At 31.7% G+C, this 16646-nt stretch overlaps 1 protein-coding gene across 2 annotated transcripts in view; it reads left to right on the plus strand.

Moving 5' to 3' along the window:
* Window positions 1-16646, plus strand: part of LOC128992407 (adenylate cyclase type 6) — a 197970-nt gene that overhangs the window by 137656 nt on the left and 43668 nt on the right. For both annotated transcript variants that reach the window (XM_054415968.1, XM_054415969.1), the window contains exons 6-7: window positions 8361-8404; window positions 14773-14916. In XM_054415968.1, coding sequence (XP_054271943.1) covers window positions 14818-14916 — 99 coding nt within the window. In that variant the 5' untranslated portion in view covers window positions 8361-8404; window positions 14773-14817. The remainder of the gene's footprint in view (window positions 1-8360; window positions 8405-14772; window positions 14917-16646) is intronic.

Consider the following 16646-nt stretch of genomic DNA (forward strand, 5'->3'; position numbering starts at 1 on the left):
ATATTATATCCATTGTTATAATTTATTTTTCAAACTAAGTGAGCGCTTATACTACAAGATATTAAATTCGAATCAACCAATCTTTGGATGGTAAAGAAATTCGTTTATGCAAACTAAATGTGTTATTAATCTCCTAAATTGGTACTGAGGGTGAAAACTTATGGATATTCAGAATAATATTTCCTACCACTATATTAAACATAAACAACCAAAATATTACCAATTACAGCAGAAGATTTTGATAGTGTTCTTTCTCCTAACGAATCAATAAATAATTCGCCTATATCCTGTCAATCAAAAAATATTTTATTTTGAGTTTGACTTCAACGGTACAGTGTTTATGAAATTCCAAACAAAAGCCAGCCATTGATATTTCTCTTATCAAAAATCTACATAGTGATTGACATTTCCAGTCAAAGAGCAGCAGATATTTATACTGTAGCTGTCACGATCACTGGGCAAGAGTATTGCTTTGACACATTCATCAAATATACAGTAACTGTTTGGAGGCTGTTCATTCCGATTTAAATGTATATCCCGTGTACATGTTTTGCCATATGATTTTAAAAGGTTGTGCATGTGCGTTTCATTAGATTGGCCGATTTGCTATTTTGTTTTAAAGTATCAGTAAATAATACTTTAATATTTTTAATTGGAATGGCGACCATACGAAGGTAGGTATTTTAAGCCAAGTATGAATGGAGATGAGTGTAGGATGAGTGGAGCGACCTTTTAGTCTTTACTGACTAAGGCCAACATGTTCCTTAGACAGGACTGAATACAGCCAATGGCAACTAAGGGACCTAGAGTTTACATTGGAATCCGAACCACATTTTAAACTTGTCAATAGTCAATGCTTGTAGTTTACGAATTGGTTTAAGTATCTGGATAGTACTGTAGTAGTAGTATCGTCGTAGTACTCACTAGTGCGGACGTTAATCCACACCAGGGATATCCACAATTTGAATCCTCCAAATAGCTGGATTACAGGACGACTCCACGGTCCCAGTCTATAATACTTATAATAATATTTTAGTATTATGACAAATAATATTATATTATAAATTCTGATTATTAAAAATAATAATTAATTATGATTATTATTATAAATTATAATAAATACTAATAATAATAAATAACAATAATAAATATTAATTTTCCTGCAGTATTATTTAGCAGTTAATCATTATATAACATCTCATGTATACTGTTTAATATTAAAATTCTACAAATATCTAAAAAGAAACACAATTTTATTGAGTTTGAAATAAAAACCTGTAATAAAAAACATAAGCTTATTTTCTAATAATAAAACGTGACAATATGGCAGTAATAGTATATTTTCCATTCTGCGATTCTGTCGCTTCAAGCTGCAGTTTAAGATGTCGTCTATGTAATTCTATTTATTTAGCTCCATTTGAAGCACTCAGATTGTGCAAATGCAGGTCTTTTCTAAATTGTTTGTTTTGCAATAATGTTTATTACTCCATTTGAAAACCTGGAGAATTTGAAGAACATTTTGATAGAAATTGCATATTCTGTTTAAATCAAATTTAAGGTTTTTTTGTCAGATTAATATATAAGGGAAACATTTATTAGCGTTGGTCAGTAATTTCTGTATAGGTAGTACTAAGTTAAAAATAAATTTGTTTAGAGAATATGTAGGTGTTGCAGCCCAGCATTAACACATCCTCATCCTGGGGAAGTTTTACAATACCTGTGAAAGGCATTAATGAAAGGATGTTATACCCTTTGTTACTTACAACCTGACTGCCTTTATAGTTTAATCACATTATTTGAACAGAAGATATCAAGTGAAGAACATATATATTACATATGTAAGGTATAGGGTGGGTATAAGGGTTTAATAAAAGTAAAGTGCAAAATGTGAGTTAAATTTACCCCTTCTTATTTCCAAACGAAAATTACATTGTGTATAATACTATTTTAAAGTAGTTTAATTGTATATCTTTGTTGATGTTGAGATTTGAATGTTTTATTAGTAATGTGGTTCAATGTCAAGCAAGTCTTTTCCAAAATTAGAAGGTGGAAAATGTTGTTCCCCTTGTATTTATGGCTTAAGGCTTAAGAAAGTTCCGTTTCATGTTTTTATTATTGAAATTAACATTTTTTGATTAGTTATTAACTTAATGTTATAATTGTTTTTTTTTACGATAACGTTTAAATGTTTTACGAACCTTAAAAAGGATTTGTTTACTTGCTAGAAAGACATTTAGTCATTCATTCACTCCTTAATAATTGTATTTATAAATAAAATATTCTACGAAAAGGTAACCTGGTTATTATTTTATAAGAGCGAGACGTTTTAATGTTTGGATATAATATTTATATATATAAATATATTATTGAAAACTTAATACCCAATTAAAACTCATTATATTAGATGACTAGTTTCAACAGTGTAATGCCATAGTCATGTTCACATAGTTATATATGCATATAGTTTACTTTCTATAAGTTTTCAAAAGGGCTATGTATAACACTTTGGTTTCGAATCGACTAATGAATCATGCAAGTTTGAACTTTACATAAAAGAGTAATTAGCTATACAGTATATGACACTTCTATTTAACTCCAATCTCCTGTTACACGTGAAAACTTTTAATGTGCATACTCAAAATTATCCCTTATGTTCAAATAACCAGATGAAAGTACAAAGCCAGTCAGGTTTTTAGCAACAAAGGACAAAGCGGCCTTTCATTACTGTCTTGAATATATAATGCAACACTTTCTCCATCATACGTTAACACTTCGTGTCTTCATTTATCATATCTTTTTTGTCCTAGGAAGTTAGGCACGAGACCGAAATTATTTTTCACAATACTTCAGGCTAGACCTAGAGGTTGTGACATTATCACTTAGATAAAACCCATCGGTGATTGGTCGGTATTTGAACCCGGGACCTCTTACACCGCAGTCGCGTGCTCTAACCACTAGACCAGCTTTCTCCCCCTCCATATCTTATCTTACGAATACTACAAATACGAGAGTGTAGATGTTTCTAAATACATGGTCAATTTTGTTAAAACTACTGGACCACTTTAGGTTAAATTGTGCAGGTATAAAGCCAATATTCTACAGAATAAATATATGCATATTTTTAGTTAGAAAATCTCCTCCTTAAGTTACTGACCTCCAAAGCTGCCATGTTACTCTCATGAATTAATTTATTTTAAAACTGCTTCTGCTAATTCATAACCCGACAAGAGGGTGTCTAATTGACGGTTTATTGAGACCACAGGATAAATGTACAACCTTACTTTTAGACCTGAATTTTCTTGTGAAAGAAAATACAACTTCGGCTTTCTTAATTTCAGGATTGTAAACCAAGCTGTTGCGGGGCCGACCGTAAAATGTGATTGTTGGTTTTTCCTTTTGTTCTTGAACCTGAAACATTTTAAGCCTTTTTATGTTCTTTGAAACCATATAAGGAGTTGTATATTTCGTATCCACTAAGTTAAGGGGAAATATATGACTGTTTAAACCATGGTAAATAAATAATACTGTATACCAGGTTAATTTTGTATATTCAGTATGTAAAGAAAGAGATTGAAAAATAAAATTGTCCACGATAGTTTTATTATTATTATGTGCATTATTTATGCCATATAGACGATTGCTTGGATGTGCTTTATTTTATCAACTACTGTATGTTGAAATGACCATATAAAGTAAAAAGGAAATATGGTTGTAAGTAACAAAAGACTGAGCATCTCCCACTAATGTATTTTACAGGTAATGTTAAACTTTCCCATGTATTGAAGCTAGGCACACGATGTGTTTACCTATTACAAAAACGTTTACACAATTTAAATACATACGATGGATAGGCCTATCCTTCCCGTTCGAATTTCCTGCCTTGTTTATAAAACGCTTGTTATAAAAGATGTATTTCCAATTTATTTCCAAATGCTTTACACTTCCGAAAGTTTCCGATCGAGGGATAAATATTTGAAATAAATTTCACTTAGAGAAGCCCTGCATGTAAAGTGCGCAGTCTAAGTGCTCTTAAAGGAAGCTTGATAAATAGAATTACAAATGCAACATTTCAGACTCTTGCCTTAAGCGAAGGGTCCTCAACAAGGAGGAGATTTCTTTTCCTCTACAACTGCTACATTATACAATATTTTATCCAAATCTCAATAATAAAATAATAATAGTTTTTCTTTTACCTTGGTTGGAGAACGGTTTTTATACTTTTATCTAAAGGAAAACTTAAAGATTTTAACTTTTGGCTACCAAATAAAATTATTGCTACTAAGATTTTAGATACTTATATGACATTGCTATTTTTTATAAGTACTCTAAATTTAATAATTGGATTCCTTTTTCATCACCTACTACTGTTTACAAGTCAAAAGTCCATTTTAAGTGCTATCTATTTAAACAGCGTTAAATTAATAATGGTTTAGTAAACGTTTATGAAACAACCGGCATAGATTTGCAGCTCTCTTGCATTTTGGATTAAAGAAGAGGTCAAATATCTATATATTAATTTGAAACTGTTTTTCTTTGTCATAGCTATTTTGAGAGAACGGCTGGGTGTAGAAACTCGATAGAGGTGTCTAAAGAAAGGTCTTGGTCTGTAGATGAGCCATCAAAAGAGAAACTTGGTGAATTCCCTTGGGGCTCTGCCCCAGTGGCCTTTAAATTCCTATCCCATGTTATTCTTATGGAGGAAAATGGGGTTTTTGTCATAGCTAATTTGAGAGAACGGCTGGGCGTAGAAACTTGGTAGAGGTATCTAAAGAAAGGTCTTGGTCTGTAGATGAGCCATCAAAAGAGGAACGAGGTAAATTCCCTTGGGGCTCTGCCCCAGAAGCCTTTAAAGTTGCCTCTTCAGATTTGTTTACATTACGACCATATGCATAATTATACACTACTTTTTAATGAAACAGCTGTTAATATATAAATTGTGATTTATTGAATTTGTCAAAATGAAGTACAGTAGCCTATTTGCAATGGGGTTTTCTGATTTTAAATTGGATTTTCTTCTGCATCGTGTCATGTTTTGCAATATAATGTTCTATTACCAAATCAGTGGAAAATCCTAATACCACAGTAACTCTTAAAATTATTTCTTATGGAGTTAACTTATATCTATTGTATGGCTTGGTTTCTGCCTTTTTTTACCACTTCTTGGAGATTGTACGTAGGTAATTTGTCGTTCTTTGGCGTATTGCATCTGTAGACGAAACTTGGGTTGGTGAAATTATTACAATGGAAAAAAAGCGAGAAATCCTGGACAATTTGATATAGGCTATAAATAAAACTGAATTAACAATATGCTACATTTCTTGAGCAATCATTATAATAATCGATTTGCTAACAATGGATACATAGAAAAAGTCATAGAACACAACCAAGTAAAAGAAAAGAAATAATGTTTTTTTTTCATTTATAATCGTTAAATACTCCTCCAACCTAATTACGGGACAACCTAATGCGGCTATGAGAGGGAAAAATTTGTAGAAACACTAAAAAACAAGATCAGCTTTTTGAGAAAAGATAAGATATTTACAAAAGATTTTGATTATATCTAACTGTAGCGTAGATCGTGAGTATTTCCATAATCTTTGTGAGTTGCCTGTAATGCTTCCCAATTGCTCGAATTCGAGCAACAGGTACACTAGTATTAAATTAATTTAAAATATAAGAGAGCCATAATATATACTGATAACATTGTTATCTTGGGATTTAATCAGACAACACTTATTTTAAAACATTATTTTTAATAGCGCAGTGTGACCTAACTAACTGCAATGTAATGCGCGGCCATGCAAAATATTTCTGGTCCATGTAAAAGAATACTTAACTATGTTAAAGAATACTTTACTATTTAATATAATGCGCTACTATGTAATATGATTATTAAATAATATTTTGTTGCCCAATATTTCCTGGACAGTTTTTATCACATTACAGTTTTAATCACATAATACTCAGTGTGTTAGAAATATTGCATTAGTTTTTAAATTACCTTCTATACTTCTACCTATGATACAAAAGAATACAAAAAACATTTGAGATAAAAATAGAGTATTACTTTATTCGTTCAAAGAGAATTTATTTTTACTGGAAATATAAACAAATATTGATATTTATCTCATATGACACTGACTCAAAGAGATTGGTGTTTCCTGTCAGAGAGTAACAGATATTTTATACTGAAGCTGTTGCGATCGGCTGGCGAGAGATTTCCTCTGACACATTTGTAATGCTTTGGAGACGTTTTGTGCTGTCCTCTTTTTCGTTGCATGATGTACAACACCGTGTATTGTTTAAAATTACATCTAATTAACATAATGGTCATATCACACTCAGTCCAGTCACAGTTCAGTCTCAGTTGCATCCGCAATTCCTCAGTCAACTGTCCATCAGTTAGTCTCAGTCAGTCTTCCGTCACAAATATTTATAGTGATGTTGAAGTCAGGAATTTTTAATTAAAACACAATATTCCATCAAATTTTCATCGTATATCTTGTTGATTGTTACAAACAGTACTTAAAATATAAACACAATCATTTAACAAAACCACTATTTTCTAACCTCAAACAAGTCCGTCAGGCATCCGAACAATCCAAAAATATCGGTTAGAAGAAATCTGAAATTGACTGACGGACGCTACAAAGCAACTGACGGACCTGCGCCGGATGAGTGTAGATAGTGCAATAGAAAATCCATTAAAGAATATTTGTGTTGACTGTGACGTGACTGATGTGACTGACCTGTGACGTGCCGTAACTGATGTGTGTGAATCGACCTTAAGGCTTGTCTTGTAAAGTGATGTTTATGCGTTATATCAAGAAGGATCTCGTAACCTAAGAGTATATTTATGGTTTTAGTGGTTTATACTAACATAAGTTTTAAAGCTAAATATAAATTCAGGTGAGTGTATCATAGGGCGTGTTATCATATATAGCTTTGGTATTAACGGAAATAATCTAAATATAGAACAGTTTAAAGAAAAGACTATATGGAAATATCAAGAGTAGCTTAACGTAAACTAAAGCTTTCTTAAGTACTCAAATAAAATCAAATCAAACTCACTCTCGTTTACTTAAAAAAAAAAAAACTAAAACAAAAAATTATATTTATACAAGAACGCTTAAGTCACTGGTTTGCCTGCGTTTCTTGCAGTCAAATCTGATTAAAACAGGTCTATAAATATGGAATGTCTACTTCAGTATCAGAAGTTAATAGCACTATGAACTGAAACATGGAATAAGATTAACCATTCTAAAGACTGTGAAGTCGACCCGTCTTTTAAATAAAACTTTCAACTGCAAAGTGATGCAGAATAAACACTTTAAAGCATAAATAACAAGTTTCAAGAACCATCAGCTTCTTTCATTCCAATTTATGTTACGGAGTGGAAAATGTGAAAGAACTTTTCAAAACAAAGGAATGAAAGACTTGAGACTAATAGGCTTTTGTTTTCTGCGGTGAAAGAAGTTGATTTGTTGGCTCTTTATTTGAGAGATAAAAGAGTACTCTTCAACACAATGTAGATGTTAAAAATATATTGTTTATGAATTTTCTACTGTGACGGTTATTTCATGGACAAAAAATTATATGTTGTAAGTAGGATTTTAATTTTAGATGTACTAAAAATGCAAAATAGTACACACACATGTGCGGTTTACCCAATGGCTAAAATGTGCGACAACCGAGAAAGCAGAGGTTAAAATCCCGTTAAACACCAAAACTGTATAACCTAATGACGTGATAATAATGTTACTGGGGGATAGAACTTCCTGAAGTTTTAGGTCCACCTATTTACAAAATAAACAAACGGCATCAGCAATCTTCACATACTTTCTCCAACTAGCTGGTCAACATCCCTTATGGGCAATCTTTGAAAGTCTTAATAGTATTTTGTGGGTGAAATAACAAAAACTCCAATGACTTTTGAACCTTTGTTTTAACAACAATGGGGGTTATCATTTTGTTTTGATTTAAAAGGACTATAACATACAAATTGTTATCAAAATCGTTTGGGCCGTCACATGAAGATATCACTTGGAAAACCACTTATCTTGTTCAGAGGGACCCGAAACGGATATTTCCAATACAAATTCGAACTTGAAAATTTATAGACGAAAACATTACATTCACAAGAAAGTAAAAATGTAGGTTTCGCAAGCCAATAGTATTGTCTTTATACTGGGGGGCTCTCTTTAACAAAAAGAGACAAATTCACAAAGTATACGATAATTTGCTTTTAAAATTGTATATTGTATTTATTGTATAAAATTATAAAATATAATATTAATGAGGTATGCCTTTGCAAAAAATAACTGTTGAATAACTTTACTAAGTATTTATTTTTGTTCCAGACATGTGATGGCTACATATTGTCAAGGACCATTCGATAGTTGAGGTAAGTACAAATGTTATCGAACAGATTAAAGTTATGAAATTAAGAACAAACCGCCCTAAGTTAAGATTTAAAGTGTGCGAGTTGAACACTTTCTGGTTAAGAAGCTTTTTAAACACACTACTGTTAAGCGTAAAATCAAATAGTCATATAATTGGAAAGGTCTCAAAAAATAGACTGCTTAGAAAGCATGTGAAAGCCAATGAGTGTGCAAAGAACTACAATAACTTTTATCATAAGATACAGTATTCATAAAAACTAATATTTGTATCAAAGAATATTAGAACAGAAAACTGTATGGATCATAAACATAAGCAAATTGTATCACTGGCCCAAAAGAAAACTTGTTTGAATTCTTATTTAAACGGAACTGTCAAAAAACGACCAAATCAGATGTTAAGTTTGTTAGTATAAGGTTTGGACTAGTGACATAATTTTTTATCTATATTATCTATACAGTTTCTGTTTTGATATCCAAGGTTGTATCTCAACAATAATTTTGTAAGTGAATTTAAGAGGAATGTACAATGTACATAGCATGAAGTAACTATGTACAAGTTATTTTCTTACACCACTTCACTAACGAGATAAAAAATATCACACAATGCACATTTATTTGCAAATAAAAAAAAACATTTCAAAGTTCCCTTAAAACAAAGGTCCGTTCACGTCAAAGAAATGAAGATTGAATGAGCGATTCGTAGTGTTGCTTTGTTTCTATTGGCCAGGTGGTTCTTGTTTTCTACCGCACACAAATCCGCCTTGCGGTTGTTTTGGCCCTATTAAACACCGGGCGCGTAAACAATTGTAGGAAGCAGTTTGAGATCCATTGTGTGCTGCACCATTTGTATTGGTTTGGAGCGCATGAAACAAAGTTTTTTGTTTCCTTTCGTAGAAATAAAAATATGAGTTTTTCCACGTAAAGTAAATGTTCACAATTTGAAAATTTTGTTTTAGTTTACATATTTGAACAATACAAAGAGTAGAATGAGGAATTTGTAATATATTTTTTCATTTATGCATAAAAGGTCTAAAACTCGATTTTCAACCTAACTCTTGAGTATTAATTGGTATGTCCCGGTTAAATAGTAGGGCTGCGTGGTTTGAATAAATTGTTAATATTTATTTCCAGTCGTATATAGCCTATTATTAAATTTTAAGTTTAAAAGTTGATTTTCTCAAACTGTTTTTATATTTGGTACTTTTACAAAGTTCAAATATATATTACTGTATTTTTATATTTATAATATATACTTAAGTTTAATAGTATCGACAAAAATACTACCACAATATATATATAATCAGGCTGTTTGCCTTAAAACTGTATCATATCTGGACGAGCATGTAAATGTTTTGAGATCTATCTCATGTAGAAAAGGGGTTTCTTTGCTTTTACCAAGTTTCAGAGTGGCACATTTCATAGAATATAAAATAAAATTGAATTTTTAATTTAGTTATTAAATCCTTACTCTCTGGGCATCAAAAGATTTTTAAACATACTGCATCAACTTATTTTCTAACCAGCTTGTAATGATATATTTACCTTTAAAGATATCATGGTGATATCCATAGCACATTCACAATAATAAAAAAATATATTGATACATCAGCAACTAGTGAAGCTCTAGGAGTAAACTTCAATGGATTAAGCTTCAAAGATCAGCTCAAGACAACGCAAAGGCTTATTTATGCCGGTTAAGCAAATGGTAGAATTGCTAACTATTTATCTCTTTATATATAACCAAATTAACACTACTTTTATGAATATCACAGAATTATTGTAAAATAATAGACTAATGCTTGCCCTCTGGTGTTACGATTTGAAATTAAGACAATCAATTTGTAACATTTTCTCTTAATTGGCAAGGAAAATTTAGGACAACGTCCTTAAAATCAAACGTAACCATACTGAAAATCCATTAAAAGTCATTCGAATTTCTTTATGATGTCTTCTTGTAAGCCTCAAGTTAAATTTTTGTAATATTCCTTGTAAGCAGAAACATTTTTTTTTCTTTAAATATGTTATCTTAAGATATAAGTAGTATTAATGACGTTCACAGCTGAACGAAAGGGACTGCAAATTTAGTCAATGATTAATTAATGTGTCAAAACCAACCTCTTGTCCCAATATTGACAGGTATAAATATTCTGGCTGAAAATATCAATCTCTTCGAGTCAATTTTATCGGAGAAATATCAGTGTGCGTTTATATTTCCAATACTAAATTAAATCCACTGTTCATGAACTTCGTGCAAATAATTGAACGTCTTTTATTTATGATTTGCTGCCTAACGTTTGGAATTTGGTACAGTTAAAGATACGTTAAGACGGTGTTTGGGAAGAAAACATCCAAACGTTCTCATCTTTGAAAGTTTATTTCTCAAAGGTATCTTCTTTGTTAACATTAAAATTGTGCTGACTTGTATGATTGTCTTGAACATTATTTTATATTATAGCGTACTTTATAATCATTTGATTGGCTTAACGATAATAGTTTTGAATGAGTTTTTAGATGATAAAATGATTTGCTACATTATTTCAACTCATTACTTAGCGCTTTCGCTGTTGTCCATCAGTGTCAAAAGTTAAAACGGAATAGAAAGAACTATACGCATTTACCAATTCACAATGCTTACACTATGATGGTTCAATTTAGAATACTTAAACAAATCTGCTACTATCTGACATAGTTTAATCTCACTTAGTCGTTTTGTTATCCCAAGTATGTCGGCGTTCGCTTGTGTGTTTAATATTAATAGTATTGCATGGTTTAAAGGTGATTAAAAACAAAACTGCTTAGAAGGAAAAAATTGACTTGATATGTATAGATTTGTTTGGGAAACATACTTAACAGAACCTCGTCAGGAATAGATAAATCAAAATGGTTCTAATTGATATTTTATTTAAAATGAAACTATCGACTTTTAACTTTTTGATTCGTCCAAAGGACATAATAATAACTTAACCGTCTTTGGAAACGAATAAAATGTCATTTTATTATAATTGAAGGATATCCAACAATTCAACACCCAGGAAGACAACTTTGAAAACTACTTAAACTTAAAACTAAATTAGTGAACTAAATCAATACATGAAAACTTTTTACAATCAGATAAAACGGAATGCAGTGCGTAACACATCTGATCACATTTACAATGAAACTTCCAACTCTGACATTCATGCGCATTGACCAAGGCTGCTATTTCGTCATAGTTATAAATAACCTAGGTAAAACTCTAACCAACTCATTCGGGCGCCTCAGCTCGGCGATCAGAAGTGATTTCCGGTTCCTGCCTAGTCTACAACCACGTGACGAGTCAACTTGAGTGTCCCGTCTTCCACTTCCGGGTGTCACATGACTTCTTTCTAAACTGTTACGTAATCTGTGACTAAAATGTATAATTTCGTATCTAACACAGAACTTATGGAACTTTTTGGTTTTTTTTTTTTGAAGGAACTTTTGGATTTAATTTACAATGTATTTAAGTTTGCGAAAAGTAGTAAACACACTTAGCTTGTAGCTAGTTATTGTATACAAAACTTTAAAATAATAATACTAAATTGTGAGTTACCTTTAATTGAGTCCTAACACGGAAGACAAGTTGTACAACCTTTAGGGATTTAAGTTTTATTTTCTGTTTTGTTTCTTTAGATATTAATTCCATGGTGCTCGGTCCTATTGTTCAATTTGTACTATAGAAGTTCTTCATTCCCCTTCAGGCCTATACACTTAAATTACTTGGGCCTTAAATAACACATGATTGCAAATGAGTTGGTCTTTTAGTAGGGTGGGTATAATAAACACATAGCATAGTAAGGGTGGGGTTTGGTGTATAAGAATAAAACAGTATTATTCAGGAGCAAACTCCTCCGGTTACCAAATAAATCCATTTTTTTTCTAGAACTGGCTTAAAACTGGCAAAGATTTTAGGGCTAAATGTATATTTTCCAACAGTCTACAGCCAAAGCTAAACAAATAGTAACGTTGAGATAATCTTTAAATTTTTTTTGCTTTGAGGTCACAAGTTTGTAGTATAAGCTTTATCGCCATGCAATTAAAAGTATATATTTTAGCTAGTTGGAAAATTTAAAATATTTGTTCAATTGGCCTACAAAGTTAGTAAAAAATCACTATTAATTATAAATAGTTAATGTACATATAGGCATATGTACTGTAGGGGTTTTAAAGCTTTTGAAACATGATAAGAACGGTTATTTTAGAAACTCTCTTTATAATATGTTATCCTACAGAGAGGCCAAATAAAAATGTGTCGCACGGAGTGAGAGAGTATTCCACATGTAGGTCTCTCAAATTACCTCCGGGATTGAAATTTCATTCAGTGTAATCTTCTCCTGCCTCGCTTCAACTCAGTCGTACGTATTACAACAGTTTTGTAAAAAATAATTTTATTATTTTCCATGAGCAAATATTTCTTTGAAATTACATTTTATTTAAATGAAGCAAAGTTGTGATTTTATTCAAGTGGTAAAATTGTTTCATTGTCTTCTCCACAGTTATCATGTAAGGGGAAATATTTTGGGCATATTCTATTTAAATGACTGCCAAAAAAATCTATGAACGAATATAATATATGTAAATCAATGAATAAATAAATTATTGATTAATAACAATAAATACATAATTTTTTCTTATGGTGAGTCAGTGGCTCAGTTGGTAGCGTCACGGGCTTCGGGCCCAAGGCAGCGATGTCGTGGGTTCGGATTCTGGTCACTGACGCAAATATTTTATCATTACAGATCACCTTCGTACTGTATCGGTTCATCCCTTGCTTTGCTGGATACGCTCCACACACTATGTACTCTATGTGGACGGGCAAATGCAAGGTTAAAAGAGACCGCCAACCTCTTACAAAAAAGAAGAAGAACGGGTTATAAACAACGACAAGTATTTTTTGTAATTTGTGGTGATACAAATATTCCCTGTATTATTTTACTGTAAAGTGCATGTCATAAAATGTTGAGAATGTAAGTGAATTGATAATTCATGAAGAACAAGATATCCACTCAAGTGAAATTTAAATTGCACGAACCGCTTAGCAAATAGTTAACACTGTATTGAGGCATGTAAACTAATAAAATAAATACATGCACTAACTTAAAATGAATGAAATACATTCAAAATAAAAATAAAATTATCGCTACTTTCCAATCCCTGGAGGGAAGCTGGTCATGTTTTTATTAACTTTGTTCGTATAGAACACGCGACGGAGAATAGAGACAAAATATGTATTCACGATTAGTAATAAAAACAAAACTTCACACTCGCAGATGTTTTGTGAATTTAAATTACATGCACGTGAGTTCCAGAGCTCTCAATAACTTTATGGAAATATTGTTTCCATGAAGCTCTTGAATGTTCAACTCTGATAATGCAAGTTGTCTGTTTTCACTTGGTTGGTTCTTTGTGAGCTTCATTAATATTTCATGTGGACCACGTGTGTTGCTATCTTTACTTGTTTCAAGTATTATCACTCTGAATTTTAAAACACCAGCTTTTTTAAGCACTTCGATAAATTAATTATTGAAATGTACACAATTGTTCAACTAACGTAATGTTTTAAAGTTAAGTTTCAACCCAAATCTTAATCTCTTTATGGCTCTTGATTTTTTTTATGGTGACTGGCTATGAAGGTGGAGTACTTATACAACCAACCAAACCATGCATTTAGAAAACAGCATAGTTAGGGAATCTTAAATGACTAAGATAGATTGGACTATTTGAGTTGTACAGTTATCCAAACTTTTTTGTAAAAAATGTAGAGGGTCAAAAATATATGACATATTTAGGTATCTAAATAATTACGTGTATTTGTAGTCTCATTTCTTTCGTTGCTCTAGGATTTTTAGGGATGGAATCACACATCAATCAATCAGTACGCAATAAAAGATTTGACTACAGTGCCTAAACTTTTTACCCTTGAAGAAAATGATTGAAAGAAAAATAAATTTATTCCCAGATGAGAATGACACAAACACACGGCATATACATTAAACATAACCAAATTACTTCACCATGATCCGTTTACCGAATTTGATACTAATAATCTTAACAATTGGTGAAATTTACGTTTAACAGTTTCACTTAAATAATAATACAAACATGTAAACTTTAGGGCCAGTGATGTCATTATTCGTTTTATGTTCTAATATCCATGATATTATAACTCAAAATAAAAAATATAATAAATAAATGCAAAAGTTTTAACTTTGTAGACAATTAATTAACATAAAAATTTTACCTGGAATGAAAGCAATTCATCCGGCCAGTCACCCATGTTCCAAGGATATATGTTGATAACATGCAAGAGAAAATATATTTCTACCAAAATATTTCATTCTCCTGGTTTCAGAGGATGACGACACAGCACAGGGGTCCCCGGAAGTGAAGAACAAAGATGTCCGGGGAGTCACCGATAATCCAAGGGACGGGAGAGAAGAGAGAATGGAGGAAGAGGTTCAGTTTAAAAGCCACCAGGCGCGCCACTTTTGACGAGGTAACTTAAATAATATAATTGCATTGACTACAGACATTGCACCTAAGCTTTTCATCCTATTGCGTATTCCTAAGTTTTTTGTTTCGTTTCATACAGTCTTACCGTCAGTTTTACTCTTTGGTTTTGTGGCAATGTGGGCGTGGAGAACATCCGTATTGGAGACTGGCTGGGATCTCAAAGTCAACAATGATACAGGCCTATAGCGTCCCCAAAAGAACGAATAAAATCTACAGCTTAATACTTCTTACCAAGGGTCATAGAAAAGTCAACTAGGTATTAATTTTAAAGCTGGCATTTGCAATATTTGCATGTTTAAATATTTAAAACATACAGTAGAAATATGGAGGTGCAGTTATAAAATAGTGTATTTAATGATTTATGGAGACGAAATAGGTGGATTGATTGTGTGAGAGTTTGTGAAAGATCAAAAGTGTATCGCTCGCCGATCTGAAACATAGATGAACTTAAAGCAAAGTTAAGGGAAACCTCTGGAAAAATGTATGCTGAAATTCGCTACAATATAAGGTCAGAGTTGGAACACAAACATGACTTTCTTCAAGCAAATAACGGAGAACATACATAGGTGCAGTGAATAGGAAATTGAGGAAAAATGTGTATATTAAATTAAATTTATATCTTTATTAATAAAGTATGTTTATACCAGTTTACTTTTGGTCCATTCTTTATGGGACACCCGGTATATATTTTGTTAAGTGATTGCAGTGATCAGGAATTTGGTTTTAGGTTCATATATCAAGTAATTAATAAGTACCTTGCGTGCAGAAGGGAATATTGTGATCCAAATAATGACATATGATATTAAAATTACCAAAATAAAAATAAAACTTCTATAGGGGCTTATACCAATACCTATGATATTTTCTGTATGTCAAATTGTACTCCAAACGGAAAATCCAATTCTCCTTTTTTCCACTTGCTTTGCTACACACCAGATATAAGGTTAGAAAGATGTAACAATATTTTCCAATTCGGAACCCTGTTTTTCACTTCTATGGATATCTTGTCCATTATAACTAACTGAAAAGGTAGAAGCGACAAGCAAATGTTATTTCAATTGTATAAACAATTTAATTATACAGTTATCACATGCAAAAGTGGGTAGAAAAAATCATGAAAAAGACGCTAAATTAGCGTATTATGGTTTTAATGGCATTAGATTTTATGTAATGGCTTTTATATATCCCCTGTTCATCTACATTAGTATATAGATAAATATATATATCCAGGGTGACACTGTCTTTTTCTATAGTGACAATAAAAAAAAAAAAAAAAAACTCATATTTACCACTAATTCGCTTAAAGTAATATTAAATAAATGGTTAGTAGTTAGTACTATAGAAGTTACTTTTGACTGTATAGCCGGGCATGGTGTTTAGGATGTAAGGTGGTATTTAAGGAGGAGAATGGAATGTGATTAGGCCACCCAGGACGTTGCGTCAGCACATATCTACTCCCTGTAGAATAAGGGGTTTCTTTTCTCAGATCAACTAATCACATCTATAGTCCCCTATCTATCTAATGCTGGTAATCAAAACTACACAACTACTTTTTTTGTAATTGAATAACCATATAAGCTAGCAAAGTCCATTAATTGCACTATATTATTACAGAAATCCATTCCGCTATGCTTTCTTGGGGGGATCGATTGGTCGATTTTAAGTTGTTTTTTTCTGTATGCAGCTATGAAAACCTACAATAACATGTTTTAT

Source organism: Macrosteles quadrilineatus, unplaced genomic scaffold, assembly GCF_028750875.1.
Source record: "Macrosteles quadrilineatus isolate MER2022 unplaced genomic scaffold, UCM_ALF_1.0 Scaffold_4__1_contigs__length_99947679, whole genome shotgun sequence".
Lineage (NCBI taxonomy): Eukaryota > Metazoa > Arthropoda > Insecta > Hemiptera > Cicadellidae > Macrosteles > Macrosteles quadrilineatus.